The 21063-nt window shown below is 39.4% G+C and overlaps 1 protein-coding gene across 1 annotated transcript in view; it reads left to right on the forward strand.

The window, feature by feature from the left end:
- Positions 1-21063, forward strand: part of LOC146798868 (nesprin-2-like) — a 1144883-nt gene that overhangs the window by 1084132 nt on the left and 39688 nt on the right. The window contains exons 103-106 of the mRNA XM_085627789.1: positions 4067-4276; positions 5249-5350; positions 13538-13657; positions 13749-13949. Coding sequence (XP_085483915.1) covers positions 4067-4276; positions 5249-5350; positions 13538-13657; positions 13749-13949 — 633 coding nt within the window. The remainder of the gene's footprint in view (positions 1-4066; positions 4277-5248; positions 5351-13537; positions 13658-13748; positions 13950-21063) is intronic.

A 21063-nucleotide genomic window follows, 5' to 3' on the forward strand; every position in this document is an offset into this window, starting at 1 on the left:
TTTGAATCTTCCCTTGATGATGCACAATGGTATAATGGCATTCTTGTAATCGCAGTCCCCACCATTCAATGCGAGGAGGCTTTTTGATTGGCAAAGATAGTCAGTAAAACTTGATGACCAGTTACCATAGTAAAAGGCTTTCCATACAGGAATACATGGAAATGTTCACAATCCATTACCATGGCTAAACTTTTTTTCTGAGGTTGTGAGTAAGCCCATTCTGTCTGGGACAAACTTCTAATGTCATATGCCATAATATGTCTTTGAGCATTTGCGTGGTCTCTGTGCTGTGCAAGGATAGCAATGGCTTGTTTGATTTTCTTGAAACTTCTCTCACATTCTTGTGACCACTTGAATGAAACATTTTTCTTCGTTAACTTTCATAATGGAGCACTTATAGTAGCAAAGTCTTGTATATATCTTGAACAGTTACTGGCCATGCCAAGAAATGAACATATCATAGAAACATCTTGTGGGGGATCAGCATTTGACAGGGCAAGTACATTGCATGATCAGGTGTTATACCCCCATCTGAAAAGATATGGCCTAAGAAATGTAACTTTGTTTTGTGGAACTCACCCTTGTCCGCATTCAAAGTCAAACCTGTATCATGTGAGATACTTGCATGAGAGCTTTATCATGCTCCTTCTGTGTAGCTCCGAAAATCAAAATGTCATAGTTATAATTGAAAGCATTCACAATAGGCTGTATGACACGTCAGATGACGTCTTGGTAAAGTTCTGCAGCCGATTACACACCAAAACGGAGTCTCTTGTATCAAAACAGACCAACATGTGTAGAAACGATTGTAATGTATCTCCAATTTTCTTCGAGTCCCAACTGATGATTACCTTTATCAAATTAAGTTGGGAGAAGACCTTTCCATCATTTAAATACCTTATTGTGTCAGCAATTTGCAGACCTGGATGTTGTTCTCGTTCAATTGCCTTGTTTGCTTGACGCATGCCAAACGCATAATAATGAACGCACAAAGATGTCATCCTTAAGTAATGATTCAAGTACTTTTTTAACAGCTTATTGTAAATGAAATTCAATTTGTATATGTCTCTGAGAATCAGGATGAACATCTTCATTAATATGCAACTTTACTTTCATAGTCTTAAGCTTTCCTAAACCATGAAACAATGTAGGGAATTGCCTTACTATTTCCGTGATGAGCATTCATGTTGTAATTCACAGAAATCAGTCCCATATCAGCAGGTGTGCTGAAACTGAATAGACAGGCACTTGACGCTCTGCATTAAACCACATGGATGGGTGCTTGTATGTTCGTTTTATTGTGTTACATTGTCATTACAAATTAACATTGACTTTTTATAGGGGTCAATGCTGCTCATGTGTACACTTTGGTTTTTGATGGCGTAAGTCCGGGCAATGGAGATAATTCATTTTATTTCTCTTCAGGCATCTATCGATGCACCACTGTCGATGATGAAAGGTATCGAGCAACCATTTATTTTCAAATGTAATCTTCGGATAATATTTGTATGACTTTTTTTTGCTTTGGCATGTTCATTTTTCCTCACAAGCAGCCAGTTCAACATGCACACATTTCTCTGAGGTAAACATCGACATGGCACAGCCATCTTCCTCACTTGATATTGAGGCGGAAGTACTATTTGAAAATGATTTAGATGACGATCTGCTTCGTTCAGTGTCGATTTTCCTCAGTTGATGTTGCCACTTGGCCTTGTGGGTGTGCGTCAAGCATTGCTTCTGAAATGTTCTGGCAGCCATTTTGTCTTCGCGCCACGACGCACTTGCATTTTCCTTCGCTTAACAAACCATCATAAAATGTTTCTGTTTCCCACAGCCATTACATATCAGTCCCGTGGTGGGGCATTTACCTTCATGTGGAAACAAAAATCCACATCTAATACATAACTTCAGAGAGTCCTTCAGTCTTTTGCTTTGGCTTACTTTTTATACTCATGACTGGTTCTCTCTGGGCACCTCTGGCCTCCATGCCATCAGCTTGTCACACTCCTAATCTCTGGCAGCCATCAACACTTGCTCCAGACTAAGAGTTTCTTCATCTTCGTCATCTGGGTGAATCTGACAATCATCCACCAATAACTCTAAGTTATAGCTTCTTCATCACTGAATTCATTGAACTTACAGTGTTTGATGAGTTTATCAAGTCTTTCTACAAATTCATCTACGGTTTCACCAACTCAATTGCGTTCTTGACAGAAAATGTATCTTTCATAATCAACTTTTGGTGCCTCATTGAACTTGAGATTCAGCGTTTTTTAATCTGACAGCATGTGATTTTTTTTGTAAGTTCGCAGCATTTTCTTTATGACTTTCACACCATCCCCAGCAAGATTTTTGAGATACTTGATTATCTTTTTGCTATGAGTCTCTTTAAGTTCATTAATGAAATAATCAAATTTCTCTATCCAAGCAGTCCATCCGTCGCCAATATTCTTCTTTTCTCTCTTTTACGGTTGGCTGCCCGTTTGAGCCTGCGTCATTTGCTCTATTTGTGAGGTCTAGCAATGGACTGGCCTCAGATTCGTCATGGACAATCGGGGAACCTTTGACCTCCTCCTTGGACTCCATCGAAGCCCCTTCACTTGTTGGAGACCTCTGGTGTTGTTCTGAGCGGTCAACTGGCAGCTTTGGTGGTGCGCCACTTCAGGTATCGGACAGTTCAGTAAGCACAACCCCCATGCTTCTTCTTGTGTCTCCTCACCTGATGCTCAGGTTGTAAAGCACCGCTTATTGAGGCTCTGGTAAGTGCAATGATAATATACTTCTTACTTATTCTGTCAGCCAGCACTTCTATGTGTTTTGCTGCAGTATCACACTGTATAGTGTACAACTTGATCTTGCGTGGCAGCACGGTACCTTTACGTATGGCCTGACCAACAGGTTCTCGACCATCGACATGTAGATTCTGTGTAAAGCTTCTGTTGTCTTCATCTGCTTTACAGCGCCTGGAGCTGCGCTTTGACTCTACATGCATGAAGTGTCTATTCCGTATGTCGACAGCAACACACGTGGCATGAACAAGCTGTTTGCTTGGACCATGGCAAACTATATCTGGGAGAGCATGGCCGTTCTTCAGGTTACTTATTCCCTATCCTTATCGCCAGTTGTAGCCTCTTCCCCAGCTTGGGTACCAGCCAATAACTATGCCACATATGGAGCTTAATATTATATATGTTTGTTCTTCTGTGTGTAACTGTAAACTCAACATTCTGAAACAAAATTTCATTGCATTCTGCTCCAACACCTACATCACAGCTCGACGGAGTCTGTTAAGAGCCAAAAGAGTGCCATCCTAAAACTCGCAAGACACACACATCAGTAAGCCCTTCCCAACTACCTTGATTAATCATTCCATTTACTCCCCCCCACTTACCTACAGGTAAAAATAAAGGTCAGTGTAGCAGAGCCTTTAGCAGTTGTCGGGCCTGTAAGGATTTCACATATTTATTCAACAGAACAAAGATTCTGAATGTTCCTTAGTGCTAAGGATAGTTCTACCTCTGAACCTGTTTTGAAATGGACTGTGTCTGAGCCCTGCAGTCTATCCTGAAGCGTACATTTATTGGTAGATATTTCTAAGAGCCATTCGGCTGTGTAGTACCCTCTTTGGCAAGCTACATTTTCAGATTATCTTCTAAACATTAAACAGTTATTGTGGTGTAAATGGTGAACTTGAAAATTGTAGCAGTGACCAAGTTCCAAAGTATCCACGTCTCCTGTGCAAGTGAAACATCTGGATACTGGCACCATTTTCTTAATGATCTTTAACCCATTTGAGTCTGAAGAGATGTAATAGTCTGAAAAGTTTCAATTTAACCCAAATACCAGAGCTTAAAAACTCTCAGAACAGCCCATGCAGGCCCTTGATTGTAGTGGTGAGATCCAATAATCCACTCACAGACTAGACAGGTGCGTTTACGGATAGTATTGATAAACACCAATATACGCTAATGTTCTAGTTAAAAATATTGAAATGTTTTTACAGCTGTTGCTTCTTAGTTTGCTCTCAGATATTGGTTTCTCTTTACAAATGTGCTTAATCTTTCAGACCGTGCCTTTAGAGTTGGACAACATGCAAACAATTATAAGGGACAAACAAGATGTACTGTTGAAGTCCCTTGCAAGTGCTGGGAATAGCACAGATGAAGTATCTGCTTGTTTCATTGCTATTCAGACTTGGCTTAAACAGTTTCACCATGCTGTTGATTCCCGCAGAAAGGCATTGCTCGCTGTACAAGAACAACAATCTAACTATCAGGTACAGTACTAATGGTGATTCCCCTTTACAATATTTAATATTGTAATTAAATTGACACTCCATGTAGCTAAAACCGTGGCAAAGTTTATTTTCCGTATGTGATCCTTATGTTGATGCACATTTAAAAACTTGATTTATTGTAATTTGACGATTATAACTTGACAGCCATTGTATGGAAATGTCTTTTTACTAGCAAGTATTTCTGCATATTGTTAAAATAATAGGAGATCCTGCTGTGTATTTGCAATTTACTGTGTGTGTGTCACCATCATGCGTGTGGAAGGCATGTTTATTGTGCAAGCATGCACTTTTCTTCATACTTCTTGCTTCATAACCTGGTATATATCAATCTGTGGAAAAAAATGTGAAAATATTAGAAAGTCAGTGTCTCTTTAAGGTAAAATATTGGTAACATTGTCTATGAGATTGTGTATTGCTCCATACATCCAGTCATTGACTGTGTAGGTTTGATTCAGATAACAGTTCATTAAAAAATTATTTCATAGTTTGTTAATAACTTTGTCAGTGTTTGACAAATCTCAACAAAGTTTTGTTCTTGTCTGGTTCATCCAAGTAAGTTCAGCCATCTCTGTGGGGATCTGCTGGGAGGTATGCTTGGGAGAGTAGCTGCCAGGGAGGAATCATGGGAGGTGGAGGTGGAGGTGGAGGTGGAGACTGTTAAAAAAAACGGGGTTTCCATTTTAGCACCCACATGATGTTTTTCTTTCTACTATAACAAAAGCACCTGAATGGAATTATAACAAATGAATGCATTTTTTGTAAAAACATACTGTAATGTTGGAGATATTAGCATTACAAAATGATGTCGGGTGGGTTTCAATGGGTTCATTATAATAGATATCTTGACAGTGAAAAGGTTTTTAAAATATATATATATATATAGATATATATATAGATATATAGATCTATTTATATTACGTTATATATGACTTTTCCTTTGTTTTTTTATAGAATGAAGTACAGAAGTTGCATCATTCCCTAAATGAGAAAGAACACTCTCTGCAGCAGTATTTAAATGAAATAAGTGTGTCAAGTGTGATAGATCAGCTCCAGGTAATGTGCTTAAAAGTGTGCATAACACATAATGCAAGGTGTTTTGGGTGACAAGCAGGAGTGAGACTAGCTTCTTACAGCGTATTAAGCAAAATAATCCAGTAAAGGTCCAAATTAAAGTCTGAAATTGCAAGTGAGAATCAAAAGAGTTGAAGCAACATTGTATATAACATCACAAACTACATATGTTGAAGAATTTCTTTTTTTTATAGGTCTGCTTCAACTTTAAAAGCATGCAAAAGGGCACAACCCACACGTTTCATTCTGTGACCCAGGGACTTATTCAGGGCTTTTAAAGCATATAAGTCAAAACTTCAGAGAAACAAACTGTACAGAAACCAACTGTAAATTATCAACAATGAGTACAAAATACAAAACACAAAGCACTAATCTAAAAACAACATGGAACATACATTCAAACAGGTAAATCACATATTAACAATGAATCTACTTCTGTAAATTTTCCAAATTGGAACATTGTAGTGCAAATCACCAACTTCAAATATTATGCTCATACTGCTGGGTACCAATTACAAATTGAACCATCTAACATCAAATATGTCAAACATTGTTCAGCATCCCTGTCCCGGTCCAACGTACGCCACTGCCAGTCCAGCCCGCCGAACCTGGAACAGCATTACTGACAACGACTGGAACACTGCTTTTAGCACCCAAACGATTACAGTAACAACTTCCTCAAAGCCATCAAGAATGTCAACAATTTAGTCAACTCCAGGCCGACTCCCTGGCTCCCCTCAAGCACAGCAATACAACAAGTTCCAGACCCCAAGCTTGTTGGTACATGGAGGAGGAACTCAAACTGATGAAATGCCACTGCAAATAACTGGAGAATGAGACAGGACCATGTTCAAATCTGCCCTAAAACGCTACCAACAAATGATCTGAACCACCAAACGTGCCGCTCTGCCGGAGAGCATTGATGCCAGCACCAACATATGCAAAAAAATCTTTGCAATTGTGAAAGATTTCACCTCACCATTGGCTGCCTCCAAATTAACCATCCTCTGGTAGGACACCTGCAGCAATCTCTCTCAGTTAAAGCAACTGAATCACCGCCATAAACAGCAACTTCAGCCCACAACGGAAACTGACAGACCTCGCCAAACACCTCACGGTTTTATCTAAAGAACCAATGTTAACCACACGGCCCGTCATCACTCCAGAAGAAACCACTGCCACCATGAAGTCCATTCACTCAGTGGCCCCATTTGACCCCTGCGTCCACCATGCCTACTCTAGAGGACTGAAACCCATCAGCACCATGCTCACACTTATGCTGAATGTCTACACCTCCATTGTGACCTTTCCAGATGCTTGGCAGCACTCAACTGTCCTCCCACTGCTAAAGAAACCCCCTGTGTACCCTTCAGTACTCACCTACTACAGACCGATCTCCCCTCTTCCATTCCGGGCCCAGGTCTAAAAGAATGTAATTAACGGACACATCACCAAATAGAAACGCTCCATGGACCCTTCAGTGCTTGCCAACTGCAGACCCGGCCCAGGTCTTAGAAAAAATAATTAACAGACACACAATACCAAATACCTCAACAACTACCAAATCCTCAAAACCAGTCAGTCTGGTTTCAGACCCAACCACAGCACGGAAATTGCCCTCATCGCCACCACAGATGACATCTGTAGGACTCTGGAAAGAGGAAACATGGTGGCCCTCATCCTCTTAGGTCTCTTCATAGCATTTGACAAAGTCTGCCACCACATCCTCATTTAACTTCTACTTGACATTGGAATCCAAGGACATGCTCTCCGATGGATCTGCTCCTTTCTGGCTGGAAGGACTCTGTCAGTCATCCAGGCACCATTCACCTCAGAATCCTGCGACCTCATATGAGGAGATCTGCAAGGATCCTCACTCATCCCAACCATCTTCAATGCATACATGATCCCTCTAGCCAGCATCATCTACTCTCACGACATCAACATCCTCTCTTAAACCGATGACACGCAACGCATTCTCTCCCTCGCTGACAAGACAGCAAGTACATATATCAAGTTCAATGCCTGGATGACTGAAATCACCCACTGGATGAAGACCAACTGTCTAAAGCAGAACACCAACAAGACTGAAATCATTATCTTCTGGAAGAGCACATCACTGTGGGACTACGGCTGGTGGCCAGCAGAGCTAGGTCTAACACCTACCACCACGCCCACGCCAAGAACCTTGGGATCATCATTGACAGAGAACTCAACATGACCGCCAGTACTTTCATACCCTGAAGATGCTGAGGAAGATTTTCAAATGGCTCTCAATCAGCACCCAGAAAACTATCCCTCATACCCTGGTGACAAGCAATCTGGACTACGGGAACACCTATTTCAGAATCAACAGAAAACTCACCAAAAGTCTGCATACCATTCATAACTCAATGGCCAGAATCACTCTCAGACTCTAGCCCCCCTGCTTTTTACACTTTATATCAACAACCTAGCCACTGCCTTAACTGAGTCTTGTAAGGATATTCCTAGGGCAGGGAAGTACCAAATTCCAGCATTATTATAAGCAGACGATGCTGCACTGTTAGCGCGTACAGCAGTAGGGCTTCAAAGTCTTTTAGACACATTTGCTGATTTTATGAAAAGACTTGACTTAAGCGTGAATTTCGCCAAATCTCATGTTATGACTGTAGGTTGTAAACCCAAGAAAATCAAGACTATGCTTTGTGAGGGCCATGTCCTATCTAGAATTACCAGTTTCCCATATTTGGGGGTTATTTTTGATGATAAGTCATCCTGGGTTCCTCAACTAGCTGCAAAACGAAATGCCTTTGCCAGATCAATCATAGGTGTGTTGGACTTTGCTCGCAAACTGGGGGTGAAACCCATGCAAGCTATATTGAACATTTATGCAGCTAAATGTATCTCTATAGCTATGTACGGTGCGGACCTGTGGGGATTTAAAAATGTGAAGGAACTTCAGGTGGTAGAGGACAAGTTCCTAAAAACCATTCTATCACTTCCCCAGGCAACCTCTGGTTACATTGTACATCAAGAATGTGGGGTTGGTTATTTAACTGACCGGATAGCATTAGCCCCCCTTTTAAAATGGTTATCAATCTGGAAAAATCCGGAACTCGAGCTAAATCGTGAAATTATAATAGATTGCTTATCGCTCGAGTTCGGAAAGGCTATTCCTTGGCTGCGCTATGTTAAGAACCTAAGTGACGAAATAGGTCGCCCAGACATATTTGATAATCCCAACAATTTATCAAAGGGAGACTTTAAATGGGTAAAAGACACACACAAGCTTAGAATTACTTTAGCCAGAGAAGAAAAGGAGCTAACAAAACCCACAGTAAAGGCCCATCAGCTATTAATAACTACAGGCAGCATTGAACCTTACTTGACCATAGTGAATAACATGAATCATCGCTTTTTATTGACAAGGTTTAGACTGAACAAATACCATCTTTTGCTCACTGATTCTGTTGGTTGGATGAAGGACAGGGACCTGGAGATCTGTTCTTGCGACAGATTCTCCCTCAAGGATACTGCCCACTTTATTTTCTTTTGTAAACATTTGTCCCCTCTCCGCAAAAAGTTCATCATCCCTCTTATTAAGAACAAAGGATTCAGACAAGTCAAACCTGCTCTTTTGTATCTCCAGCTGCTAGGTACTACTTGGGAGATTTTTAATATAGCAAATTTTTTGGCTATTGCGATGAGATTAAGGAAAAAAATCAAGTGGACATAGTGTTGTTTAAAATTAATTGTGAACTTTGATTAAACCCGACCTAGTCTTATTTTAAGTAGTGTTTTAAAATCATGTGTAAATGCTTATTTTAAATGTTATTTATTGAATATATTGTGATGTTTTGCACTTTTATGGTTCTTGATTTGAGCCGAATAAAGTAATTTTGACTGACTGACACTCTCAGACTCCCACGAAGTGCTCACATCACACCACACCACACCACACCTGAAGGAGATCCACTGGCTCTCCATTCACAAATGAACACAATTCAAACTCTTCACCCACACTTTAAATGCACTACATAACACTGGCCCAGCACACGTCAACAATCGCATTTGCTTTCACAAACCTTCCAGACACCTCCACTCATCCGGACTCCTACTTGCATGATCAGATGCTTACGGAAAACCAGACCTTATATTCGTGCATTCACCTACATTGCTCCTAAAGTGTGGAACAACCTGCTGCTACACATAAGAGCCTCCTCCTCACTTCTGAAGTTCTGCAAGAAGCGGAAGATATGGCTTTTTGAGTAGTCCCACTAGGCCCCAGGTGTGTCTAGACTCACACCTGTTTAGCATAAAGATACTCTCCCGGGTGATAATGCACTCTACAAATCTACATAGCATACCATAACATTAACATACTATTAAAAAAATAGATTTTGTCTTACGAGAGTGGTGCAAATATCATTTTGAATGGTTCATCAGTGCAAACATACCTTCAAGATTAGTGAAATTTGCTAATTTGGTCCCCCATTTGTACTCAAACCCCTCTCTTCATCCACATAGCAGTTTCTTAACTTTGGAAACATGCCCTGAATTTGATGCATAGTGACTCATTTGTACCACTCCCCTCTTACATGCGTAATGTGATAAATCCATATAAAAAGATTGATACATTTTTGTTTTAATGACTCTGGTCGTACTGGCATATTTGTTCTGTGGCAGCTGGGAAAACACTTTGCTCTGACCCCTAAATGTGGAGAAAGGTTGATTTATCTTGCTTGGCTTATTTAACTGTTATCCGACACTGTAATATGGAACAGGAAGTCTGCCAGTGGTATAAAAGTAAAATTTCACACGTAGGCTGCAGTGCAGATTTATAGAACCTACATGAGTGACTTTAAAAACATAAGTTCAAATATGTTATTGCATTTCTGAACTGCTGTGAGCAAAGCTGCCGCAGAAAAAAATGTAGATGAAAACGATTTTTATTTTATGAAAGCTTACTTTGACATTATCCATGTTACTAAGTAGTGTCTGGAAGTCTAATAGCTCTACGTGTATAACATGCAAAGGTAGACCATGCATAATATTTAGATAGTTATATCACTGCAGTGAAAAGATACCAAAGCTTTTTTCGCTGCGTGGTAGACATTTCTCATTGTGAAAGCCTATTTGTGGATAAAAATCAATATTTTCCAAATGTGAAGTTAAGAAATAGCTACAGAGATTACCAGGACATCATTGTAATATTCATAAGAATTTGGCCTCATAATGGGTAATATTTATCAAAAATCTAATTCAGTTGTGAAGATAGGTTTTTGTTAAATGTATTGTGAAGATGATTTTTTATAAACTTTGTGACTTCTGAAACTCTGGACAGGAATCCATTTTGTACTGACCAGACTCCCCCTACTTCTATGGCATAAATTAGCTCTTGATGAGGCGTGACGTACCTTTCATCGCAGAGACCACTGAGTTTGGCCTTGTGGCAGGAGCACAATGAGAGAGAAGTGCAGTTCATCTGCAGGTTCTTGTCTTGGAATGTTTGAAAGGGTAGTATACAGCAACAGTAAATGGCCTTTACAAAGATCTAGCTAAGATGCATTACTTCCAATCATACAGTATCTTCTCTCAACAATAGGACTTGGCCTAAAAAACAGCCAGGGTTGCGTCTCTGGTGTAGTTTCCTCATCTCAACAGAACAATCTGTTGGTGAGTATTTAGAGCTTTGGTTGCTGACAAAGGAGTCCAGTCATCATGGAGGACTCTCAGAATAGTTGTTATGGGATTGTTTTACAAGTATCAGAGTGTTGAGGAAATGCTGTAAAGGGGCTGGGTGAATTTTGAAATTTATCTAGGAATTGGATTAGGAATTACCATAATCCACTGGCTACTAATTAGCTTGTAACTCTTAGAAGAAAAGCTTTCCACCACCATCTCTTTGGAACTGAAGTAAAGGATCCTGTGTTACATCTACCTGAAAGAGGACTGAACCCTAGACCAACTCTGCATCGAAGGACTTGAAGTTATTCTCAATAGTCAGGCCAGTTGGTTTTTTGTAGTCTCATGGATATAAATGTCAAAAAGAGTGGCTCTTTTGTGAAGAGCCATTTGACGTGTTGAGAGTGGACTAGAATAGACTGTACTGGAGCCCTTGCTGGAGGGATTGGCAGAGCTTGCCTTCCTCTACCCTCTGTGACCTGTCTTTCTAGAAACCTTCACTAGCAATTAAGGAGCTGTAAGAGTGACCAGTAGAAAGGTATCGAGGACCTGGAAAGTTGAAAGTTAAATTTTTTTCGAACTCTGGAGGCTCATTGAAGAGTGCTGTGGCTCCCTCGAAAGAGATGTGACCTCTGTGGTCTACGTTTGCTGGTTTGTCCCACTCAGAGCGTTTTGAAGGGAAGTTGGAGGTTACCAATGAACCACTTAAATAAAAGTGCCTAACCTTATCGTCTACAGTATCATGTTTGTGACTCACAGGAGGAATTTTGTAATGCAAAAGTGTTACTAAGGGCCTGATTTAGATCTTGGAGGTGATGGATATCCCGTCTGCTGAAATATAAATCCCATTATATCCTATGGGATTTATTATATTTTGGCGGGAGGGATATCTGTTTTGACGGAGTAACCCATCACCAAGATCTAAATCAGGCATTAGGTCAGAACGTAACTCTTAGAGCAGGAAAATGTGGCATAAAGTGATCCTGTCAAAGAAAGGGATTTAGCTGCTACATATTCCAAATTTGTTCCACTCAGAGCTTCTGGCGTCAAAGCTCAAAGCTTTAGCAGGACCCCAAAAATCAAGTATCCAACCTTGTGAGGACCGGACTGGTTTCCTTGCCCTGCTGTAAGATATGAATTTCCGTAAAAAATAACCCTTGACAAATATGATCTGCCAAGCTTACATGACCATCTTAAAAAATCATATCTCTGGTTACCTTAATCCGATTCTGACCTTTGTTGTGTCATTATTACTATTGAATTTCACTTTTTTGTACTAAATCGGTTTGGGAATTTAATTGGTTTGCTTCTTGATTTTATGTTATTTTGGCTTTGCCTTAATACTTAACAAGCAAGGGTAAAAGCTTCTTGCTTTGCATCATTGTTGAGAAGAGTTACACCAAGGTTATCTCACTGAACCTTTGCTGGGGCCTAACGAGGTGTAATTTTGCTGAATTGACGGGACTCTTTCCCCAGATTTATAATACAGAACTGTATACATACCATAATTACTTTTTTATTTTCTGCTAAGACCTTTGCACAGGTGACACTTCTGTACCCTTCTATCTTGTTCAGGAACTAATAGTATCTGTAAATCTTAATCCTTATTTCTCTGCACCAACCCAGGGCACATCATAAAATTACCCTGGTCTCCTCTCTTGATTCTCATATAATATCAAGATGAACTGGGTACACTGTGGGCAAAAATCACCATTTCTCCTGCCATCCTAAAAAGAAAATCTACTGAACCCAATGCTTTTCATTTCGGTTAAAACAATCAGCAGATTTTTCAGTTGCCGACTTTAAGTTGGTTTACTGGTGGAAAGCTTTTTCTACCAATTTAAGTCATGCAATCTGATATTCCAGGAGTGCATTTGGATGATAAAAGAAAATCTGCTCTTAATTGCTGCTGCTCCCTTTTGTTAGCTATGTTGTGTTACCCTATGTGGGAAACATTTTTCTAGAAATTAACCCCATTGCTCGCTGCTCCAAGGGGCCCAAACCTCAGTTGACTGATGATGCCCACTGTAGCAGAATGTGTGTTATTCCCTTGTTATTCTATATACAGAGGTGTTTGATTTGTAATTCTTGTTAGCTGCTCCTTTTGTGGTAGTGTCTGACTGCTTTGTATGTTTGTTCCTCTTATCCGGTGGCACAGCAAAGCTAATATGTGGAGAATTGTACCCTGAGATCTCCCCACTTGACTTAATTTAGAAACTTTAGTACTGCATATAAAACCAGCAAATATTTGTCACAATAAAAGATCTTACTGAGCTGAGTGATTTGTGTGATGATGAAGATAGATACATTGAAACAAAATTTCTGCTACAGTTGTTAGTCATTTCTTAATTTGTCTTGAAGTACATATTGCGTTGTTGCACACCTATTGTAGTTTCAAATAATTTTTCCAAAATAGGCTAATAACTTGCATTATTGAAAGTCCTTAAATTCAGTGCTTACAACCCTCATTTAGAATGATGTACTCCTGTGTTTGTGCTGTAGAAATTACACGGATATGAGTTGGAGTTGCAAAATTGTGAGACGCGGGTAGCATCACTGAGATGTCAAGGTGAAAAACTCCAGTTACCGACTTCCATTCAACACGAAGTACACAAGTTAGAGGTAAGACTTAATCTCAATAAGTCCGTTTCGCATAGCTGGGAAATGCCATTTAGCCAAGTGCTTCTAATAATGCTGGTGATGTCACTCTTAGGTTGTTCTTGATGATGCATGGAGGATATTGCGATCCAGGCAAGGTGAACTAAGCTATACTTTCATCAGTGAGAAAGAGTACAATGGCCTCCTTCGTGGTTTAACTGAATTAGTGGACATTGGACGGAAGAAAATTATTCTGAGTCAGGGAATACCATTCAAAAGTATTACAGCCTTGGAGGAGCGGCTTCAAAATCACAAGGTATGTCATGCATAAGTTGTTTCAGTCTTGCCTTTCATATTGCATTAAATTATTTCAGTGCATTTTCTCAGTCATCACTATTGTAATTGTAGCAGAAGCCAGTACGGATGTAATATTGTAGGATTCCAATATAAGATGAAGTCCAAGCAGTGAGAATTTCTGAAGAAATATTTAATGGAAAGAGGCACAGTACTTCCACATGAAGATCTCCAGGTAGAGAACAGTAAATGATAACAGTTCTAAAAAGAATGCACAGACGGCGTGGCGTGTGCCACAATCAAAAACATACAAGAAATTAAAGGGCAAGATACAAGAAAATAAATATACAATAATAACAATGTAACACATAAGGAAAATTATGAACCCCTTTGAACACATTTTGTAACACGTCTGACATTCCATACTTTACCATCCTGTGTTACAACACTATTGTAATTAACTTTAACAATTTTAATAGGTTTTCCAAATTTGGATTCACCTTTATGCACTAAACCAGGCTTCCGCACTCTGACCCATTCTCCTACAGTAAAAGATGGTTCTTTGACCTTCATACGGAGATCATAGTAACATTTGCTCTTCTGTTGCTTAGTTTCTACCTTTGCAGCTACATCATCCAAATGGACTTCAGAGTTGCAATGTTCCATGTTCTTTTCGAACCACCAAGGACACAATTTAGAAACAGGATCTCTACCCCTCAACAAACGGAATGGTGAAATTTCAGTTGTGGCATCAGGAGTTATACGGTACAACCAGAGTTTTTCTCTTAACTTATCCTTCCACTTAGCACCAAAATTATGGGACCACAAGATATCTTGTTTAAGGACTCTATTGTACCTCTCCACCTGTCCATTACCTTGAGGTTCATACAACGCTGTGGTCATGTGTTCGATATTATAAAATCTAAGAAGCTCTAACATCTCAAGGGACTTGAATTGCACACCATTGTCAGAAATAAGAACTTCTGGATAACCTTCTCGAGCAAAAATTTCTTTAACAAACAAAATTACACCTTCAGTAGTGGGATGAGGCACAAGTTTAACCTCCGGCAATTTTGATTGATAATCAACCAATGCCAAGGCAAACCTACAGTCTTGTGGTAAAAAGTTGAAAGGACCTGAAATTTCCAATCCTAGTTTTTGCCAAGGATGATCAGGCCATTGTATTGGAGTCAGAGGAGCAGGATCACATTTACACATTTTATCACTACTGACACATTCAGGGCATTCTCTTACCACTTTATCTACAAACCTATCTAAACCAGGCCACCAGAACACAGATCTAATCAATCTTCTCATTGAAGACACACCTAAATAGCTTTCATGGCTCACAGATAAAATGTGATTACGAAGTGACGAAGGGGGAATGCACTTTCCTTGTCTGAAAATCATGTCACCCTCCACAACAAGCTCTCCAGAAACCTTCCAAAAAGGAACAATTTCAGCTGGAGTGTCATTTTTGGATGGCCACCCAATCCAAGTGTAGTCAATAATTTTACACAAAAGAGCATCCTCATCCATACTCCTTTTCCACATTTCTTCAGAAATAAAACCAAATTTACTTGAAGTTATTTCAGTGATATCAGCAACCACTTCATCATCTTCATACTCATCTCCAGCGACACATGGAAGTCTTGACAGACAATCTGCAGTCACGTTACTCTTTCCTGGGACATATTCAACGTCAAAACTGTACTCCTGTAAGCGCGACATAAGTCTGGCAATACGAGCAGTAGCTCTTAAACCTCCACCAGGAGACAAGATAGAAACTAAAGGTTTGTGATCTGTTCTCAAGACAAATCTAGCACCCCAAATATAATTTTGAAAATGCTCTATTTCCCAGACACACGCTAACAATTTCCTTTCAATGACCGCATAACGTCTCTCAGTAGTACTAAGAGTGTGGGAGGCGAAAGCAACATTCCACTCTTCCTTCCCAGCACATTGAGACAACACACACCCCAACCCATAAAGACTTGCATCAACCGTGAGTACACATAATTTGTTCATGCAGAATGGTCTAAGTGTTGGAGCTGCAATCATCTCAGCTTTTATGTTATCAAAGGCATCCTGTTGTTTTTTGGCCCAAATAAATTCCACATTCTTTCTAGAAAGTTCTCTTAGTGGTTCCATTTTTGTAGCAAAATCCTTGATAAACTTGCTGTAGTATTCGCATAGTCTGCAAAGTGGAAGGAGTTTGTCTTTACAATCAGGGGCAGGTGCCTTCAAAATAGCGTCAACAAGAGATTTCAAATACTCAACAGAGTCCTGGTATAATTTACATTTCTTGCTTTTGAGAGTAAGACCATAATCACTAAGGGGCATATGTATCAAGCGAATTTTTAATCGCAAATGCTGCGATTCGCAAAATACAGCGTTTGCGATTAAAAATTCGCAAAACGGGATGTATTAGGCAAAATCCCATCGCAAAATTAAGGAATTGCTAATTTAGCGATTTCTTAATTTTGCGTAAGCATTTAAGAAATCGCAAATTGCGATTTCTTAAATGATATGTAAAAAGCACCCAAGTTGTGCGAATTATCCTTAAGAAATCGCAAATTACCACCAACTTCCAGTTGGTGGTAATTTGCGATTTCCTTTCAAAATGCACTTTTTTGAATTTTGCAAAGTGCCACGTGACGCTCATACATGCCCTTAGGGCATGTATGTGCGCCATATGCACACACATGCTCATTTCAGGGGTGCATCAGGGTGTCATCATGACACCCTTGCACCTTTGAAATTATTCTCAAATAGCGATTAGCAAATTGCGAATTCGCTATTTGAGAATTACTTCTCATTCATTCCTATGGGTCTCCTGGCCCATAGAAATGAATGGGCAGGTATTCCTTAATTGCGATTTCGCAATTTGCTAATCGCAATTAAGGAATTTTAAGAAATCGCAAAAAGTTTGCGATTTTTTAAATACATCCCGTTTTGCAATTCTCAAATAGCGATTCTTTAAAAATCGCTATTTGAGAATCGCAAATGGTGATGTTGATACATATGCCCCTAAGTATTTTACAAACACTCTTAAGGTGCTGTGTATGGACTTCTTTGTTTGGAGAGAAAATTAAAATGTCATCTCGGAAACATTTAACATAATGTTCCAAGTTCTTAAACAGATGGCACATAGACCTCTGAAAAGCAGACGCTGCCGAGGCTAGCCCAAAAGGCATCCTCTTAAATTGGAACAGACCTTGAGGTGTGATGAATGCAGTCAAATGCCTAGACTCCTTTGCCAACTCTATTTGGTGATATGCTGACCTAAGATCCAGCATAGAGAACACAGTAGCTCCTCCTAACATACTCACTACTTCATTTATATTAGGTAACTGGTGAAAATCAATAATGATATTGGCATTAAGGGCTCTAAGGTCAATGCACATCCTCAAAGATATATCCGGTTTCCGTGCTAGAACTACTGGAGAAACCCATTCCGACGATTCTATTTCTTCAATTACACCACCATTTAACATTTCTTTCAACGTTTGTCCCAACTCTTGTCTGACATTGATAGGAACATTTCTCAACTTTTGCTTAACTGGAGATGCACCTTTTTTGAGCTTTATAACATGAGTGAAACCCTTGAGCTTCCCTAATTTTTCTGAAAAAAACCCTGGAAATTCCTTTTCAACATCATACATCTCTGTATTATCTTCAATCACCATTACCGGTTCTTTGTTGCGGGGATTCAGAATGATACCCAATTTCCACTGGTCTCTCCAACCTAGAACATTAACCCCTTTTTTGGCAACATACAATTTGATCAGGGCAGATCTTCCCTTAAACTCAATTTGAGAAGTCACATATCCAATAAAGTCAATGTCAGAACCATCAAAGCTTTGAGCCATGATATCAGGAGGACATAAATCCCCAATAGATCTTTTACTTCCACATTTTTCATTAAAATAACATTCTGTTATAATGGTCCAAGGAGATCCTGAATCTGCCATGAACTTAAGATCCTCATCCAAAAATGTAACTACGCACTTAGGAGAATTTAACATCTCTCCCTTGACAACACCTACATTCACTAATGAAACAACGATTCCTTTCTCTGCTTGAGAATCATTACAAGGTGAATGTTCACATTTACTACAAGTAAGTTCACCCAGTTCATCATGCCTTACACACAAAACTTCGTTATTCTTGTTAGGATTTCTATGCCTATCGACATTTTTCCTTTTATCGTCCCTACATGCCTTAGAAAAATGTCCCACTCTTCCACATTTGTTGCACTCCTTGCCTATCGCTGGACAAAACTTAAATGAAGCCACATGGTTATTGCTCCCACACCTATAGCATACAATGTTTTTTCCTATAGGTTTGCCTGTTTGAGAATTTTTACCAGAACTATTCATAGCACACACTTCATCACAACTTTTTTCACCTTTATCGCCTTTTGAATTGACATCTTGAATGGTCTTCATCCACTTATCTGATTGCTCAAATGCTTTTGAAGTGCCAATAGTGTCATGTAAGCTTGGATTTCCTAATATCCATAGTTGTTCTTGCGTTTTTTTACTCCGAACATTTACAATAATTTGATCCCTACTCATTTCATCAGATATAGCTCCAAAATTACAAGAAATTACTAGTGTCCTCAGTGTGGTTAGGAAATCATCAAATGATTCTGAATCTCTCTGCGCCCTAGTGTAAAACTTATATTTATTTATCGCTATGCTGGTTGTAGGCTTGAATCTCGTCTCTATACGCAACATTGCCTCATCAAATCCTCCTAAATCACCTTGAACAATAGGAAGTGCTCTAAACACAGCTTGCCCCTCTGATCCTAGACAGTGAAGAAAAATACTTTTTTCCTTTCATTTCCCATTCTCTCCCCATCAATAGCCTTTAAATACGTTAGAAATTCCTCCTTCCACCTCACCCAAGGAATAGGAGGGTCACCTTTAGATTGGAGAAATTTGGTTGGAGGATGAAATTTCATAATGGACAACTGAGGTAAGCACTTTATATAAAATAAGTTGTTGTCAATATAGATAACTCAAACTGTAATTTGTATGAAAAGATAAAACAATTATTATAGATGGTAGTGCAAGTGAATATCAGAGCTTGAAATGTTTCTTCACAAAATATTTTCCCAATATGTTATTGTACAATGAACTGTGCTGTGCACATCAGCGTGATGTACAAGGTGACGAATGCTCTACTGTAACGCGAGTTACTCACGCAGCACAATGTGTACAGTACCATCGAAAATGTGTCCAGTAAGGTGTTTTCATTCAGGAATAAATAATACGATATTGGGTTACCGCTAGTACTACGCTTGGTGCGATAAAACTGAAATGTAGAAAGCGTTTCCCAATTTGCTAATGGTATTTGCACAAAGGTAAATAGACTTCCAAGATGGCGGCTACAGACGTAAGACGTTGCATTCCACTCGGCGTTAACGTGATGATGCGAGGACGCCGAAATGGAACACGTCTATTGACGTCGAAGAGCCGAAGAGTAGAACAGGGAACCTCACGTCATGTGTGAGGAATGATGAAGACGCTTCAGGTTTCCATGGTTCTAGTAGGCTTGCGCTGCGTTGCTCGTTTTCAGTTGCTTGCGTGGGCGGTGTTAGATCTTAAAAAATGCTATATTTCCAAATCCAGGCAAATTCAAAGAAAATTACAAAAAATGTATATTACTTCATAGAAGAACGAGACTTTCAGCATCAAAATCAGCAGAAGTGTACCCAAATCAGCGGTACTTTGGTAACGAAGTGCAGGCAAGATGAAGTTAAAACAATGGTCCAAAAATTAAATGTACCGCTCCTGTGCCTCAATTGAAGTAGCAGATACTCCCGTTGTCACCAGTGTAAGATTCCAATATAAGATGAAGTCCAAGCAGTGAGAATTTCTGAAGAAAGATTTAATGGAAAGAGGCACAGTACTTCCACATGAAGATCTCCAGGTAGAATCACCAGGAGAACAGTAAATGATAACAGTTCTAAAAAGAATGCACAGACGGCGTGGCATGTGCCACAATCAAAAACATACAAGAGATTAAAGGGCAAGATACAAGAAAATAAATATACAATAATAACAATGTAACAAATATACTTGTGTTGAATACAAATTATTTGTGAAGGACAGGCACTTGTGCATTGAGTTTAAAAAAATGTAATGTCAGACTAAGTACAGTGGATACAGTTACTGAATATTAGCTTTCACAACTCTAGAACCTGACTAAACAATTACTGCATGTATCAAAGATCCGCTGTTGCCTGAGCCTTGTTTATATTTTATGTGGAACCTCTCAGGTTAGTTTAGTCCTAGCAGATTCCAATGACACTATCCACAGTTTGTGGGAAACTGTACCTAAAAAGTCATCGGTGGAAGACATTCTTATACTATCCTATTACCGCATAATAAAGTAACATTGTATCCTGTAAACTCTGCTGAAGATGAATCCACAGAAAACGGAATTTCTCCTTGTCTCTCTGAAACATTGAAGCAGATTTTACCCTGCATTACTATCCGAGTTGAAGCAAAAGGTTTTTTCCCAGTCTCACCGCCCTGAAGTTAAATGCTCAGCTTGCAGGAACAGTACTTTAGCTCTATCCTCACACTCAAGTAAATTTCTTCCTTCATTCTCAGAAAATAATCAGAAATCTCCAATCTCAAACTAATCTAAAAACAGCAACTCATTCTCACTTTATATCACAAATGGATTCCAGCAATACTATTATCTCGCTGCCATCCCTCAAACATCTCTCACCCTGCTGGAAGTAATGCTGCACTCAACAGCCTGACTGGTCTCATATGAAAAATTTGATCACATTACACCTATCCTGAAAGATTCACACTGACTACTAATGGAAGCAATAGTAAAATAAAAAATTATCTATAAAGCCATCCATTTTAAAGGACCATCTTATCTGACAGGCTTAAAATACCTAAATTCAAGACAACTTTTGTTATGAAGAGCTCCTTCTCAGGGATAGACACTAACCTATGAAAGTCTCTTCTGTCTCATGCTGCACCCACTGTCTTATCCTTTAGTGTGTTACCCTTTTATCCTGTGTCTCCATTTTCCTAAATATTCCTGTCCATTTAAGCTACCGTTCTTTGACATTTACTTTTTCTTGTAAGACGCACAAATACCCA

This window comes from Triturus cristatus, chromosome 9, assembly GCF_964204655.1.
Source record: "Triturus cristatus chromosome 9, aTriCri1.1, whole genome shotgun sequence".
Taxonomy (NCBI): domain Eukaryota; kingdom Metazoa; phylum Chordata; class Amphibia; order Caudata; family Salamandridae; genus Triturus; species Triturus cristatus.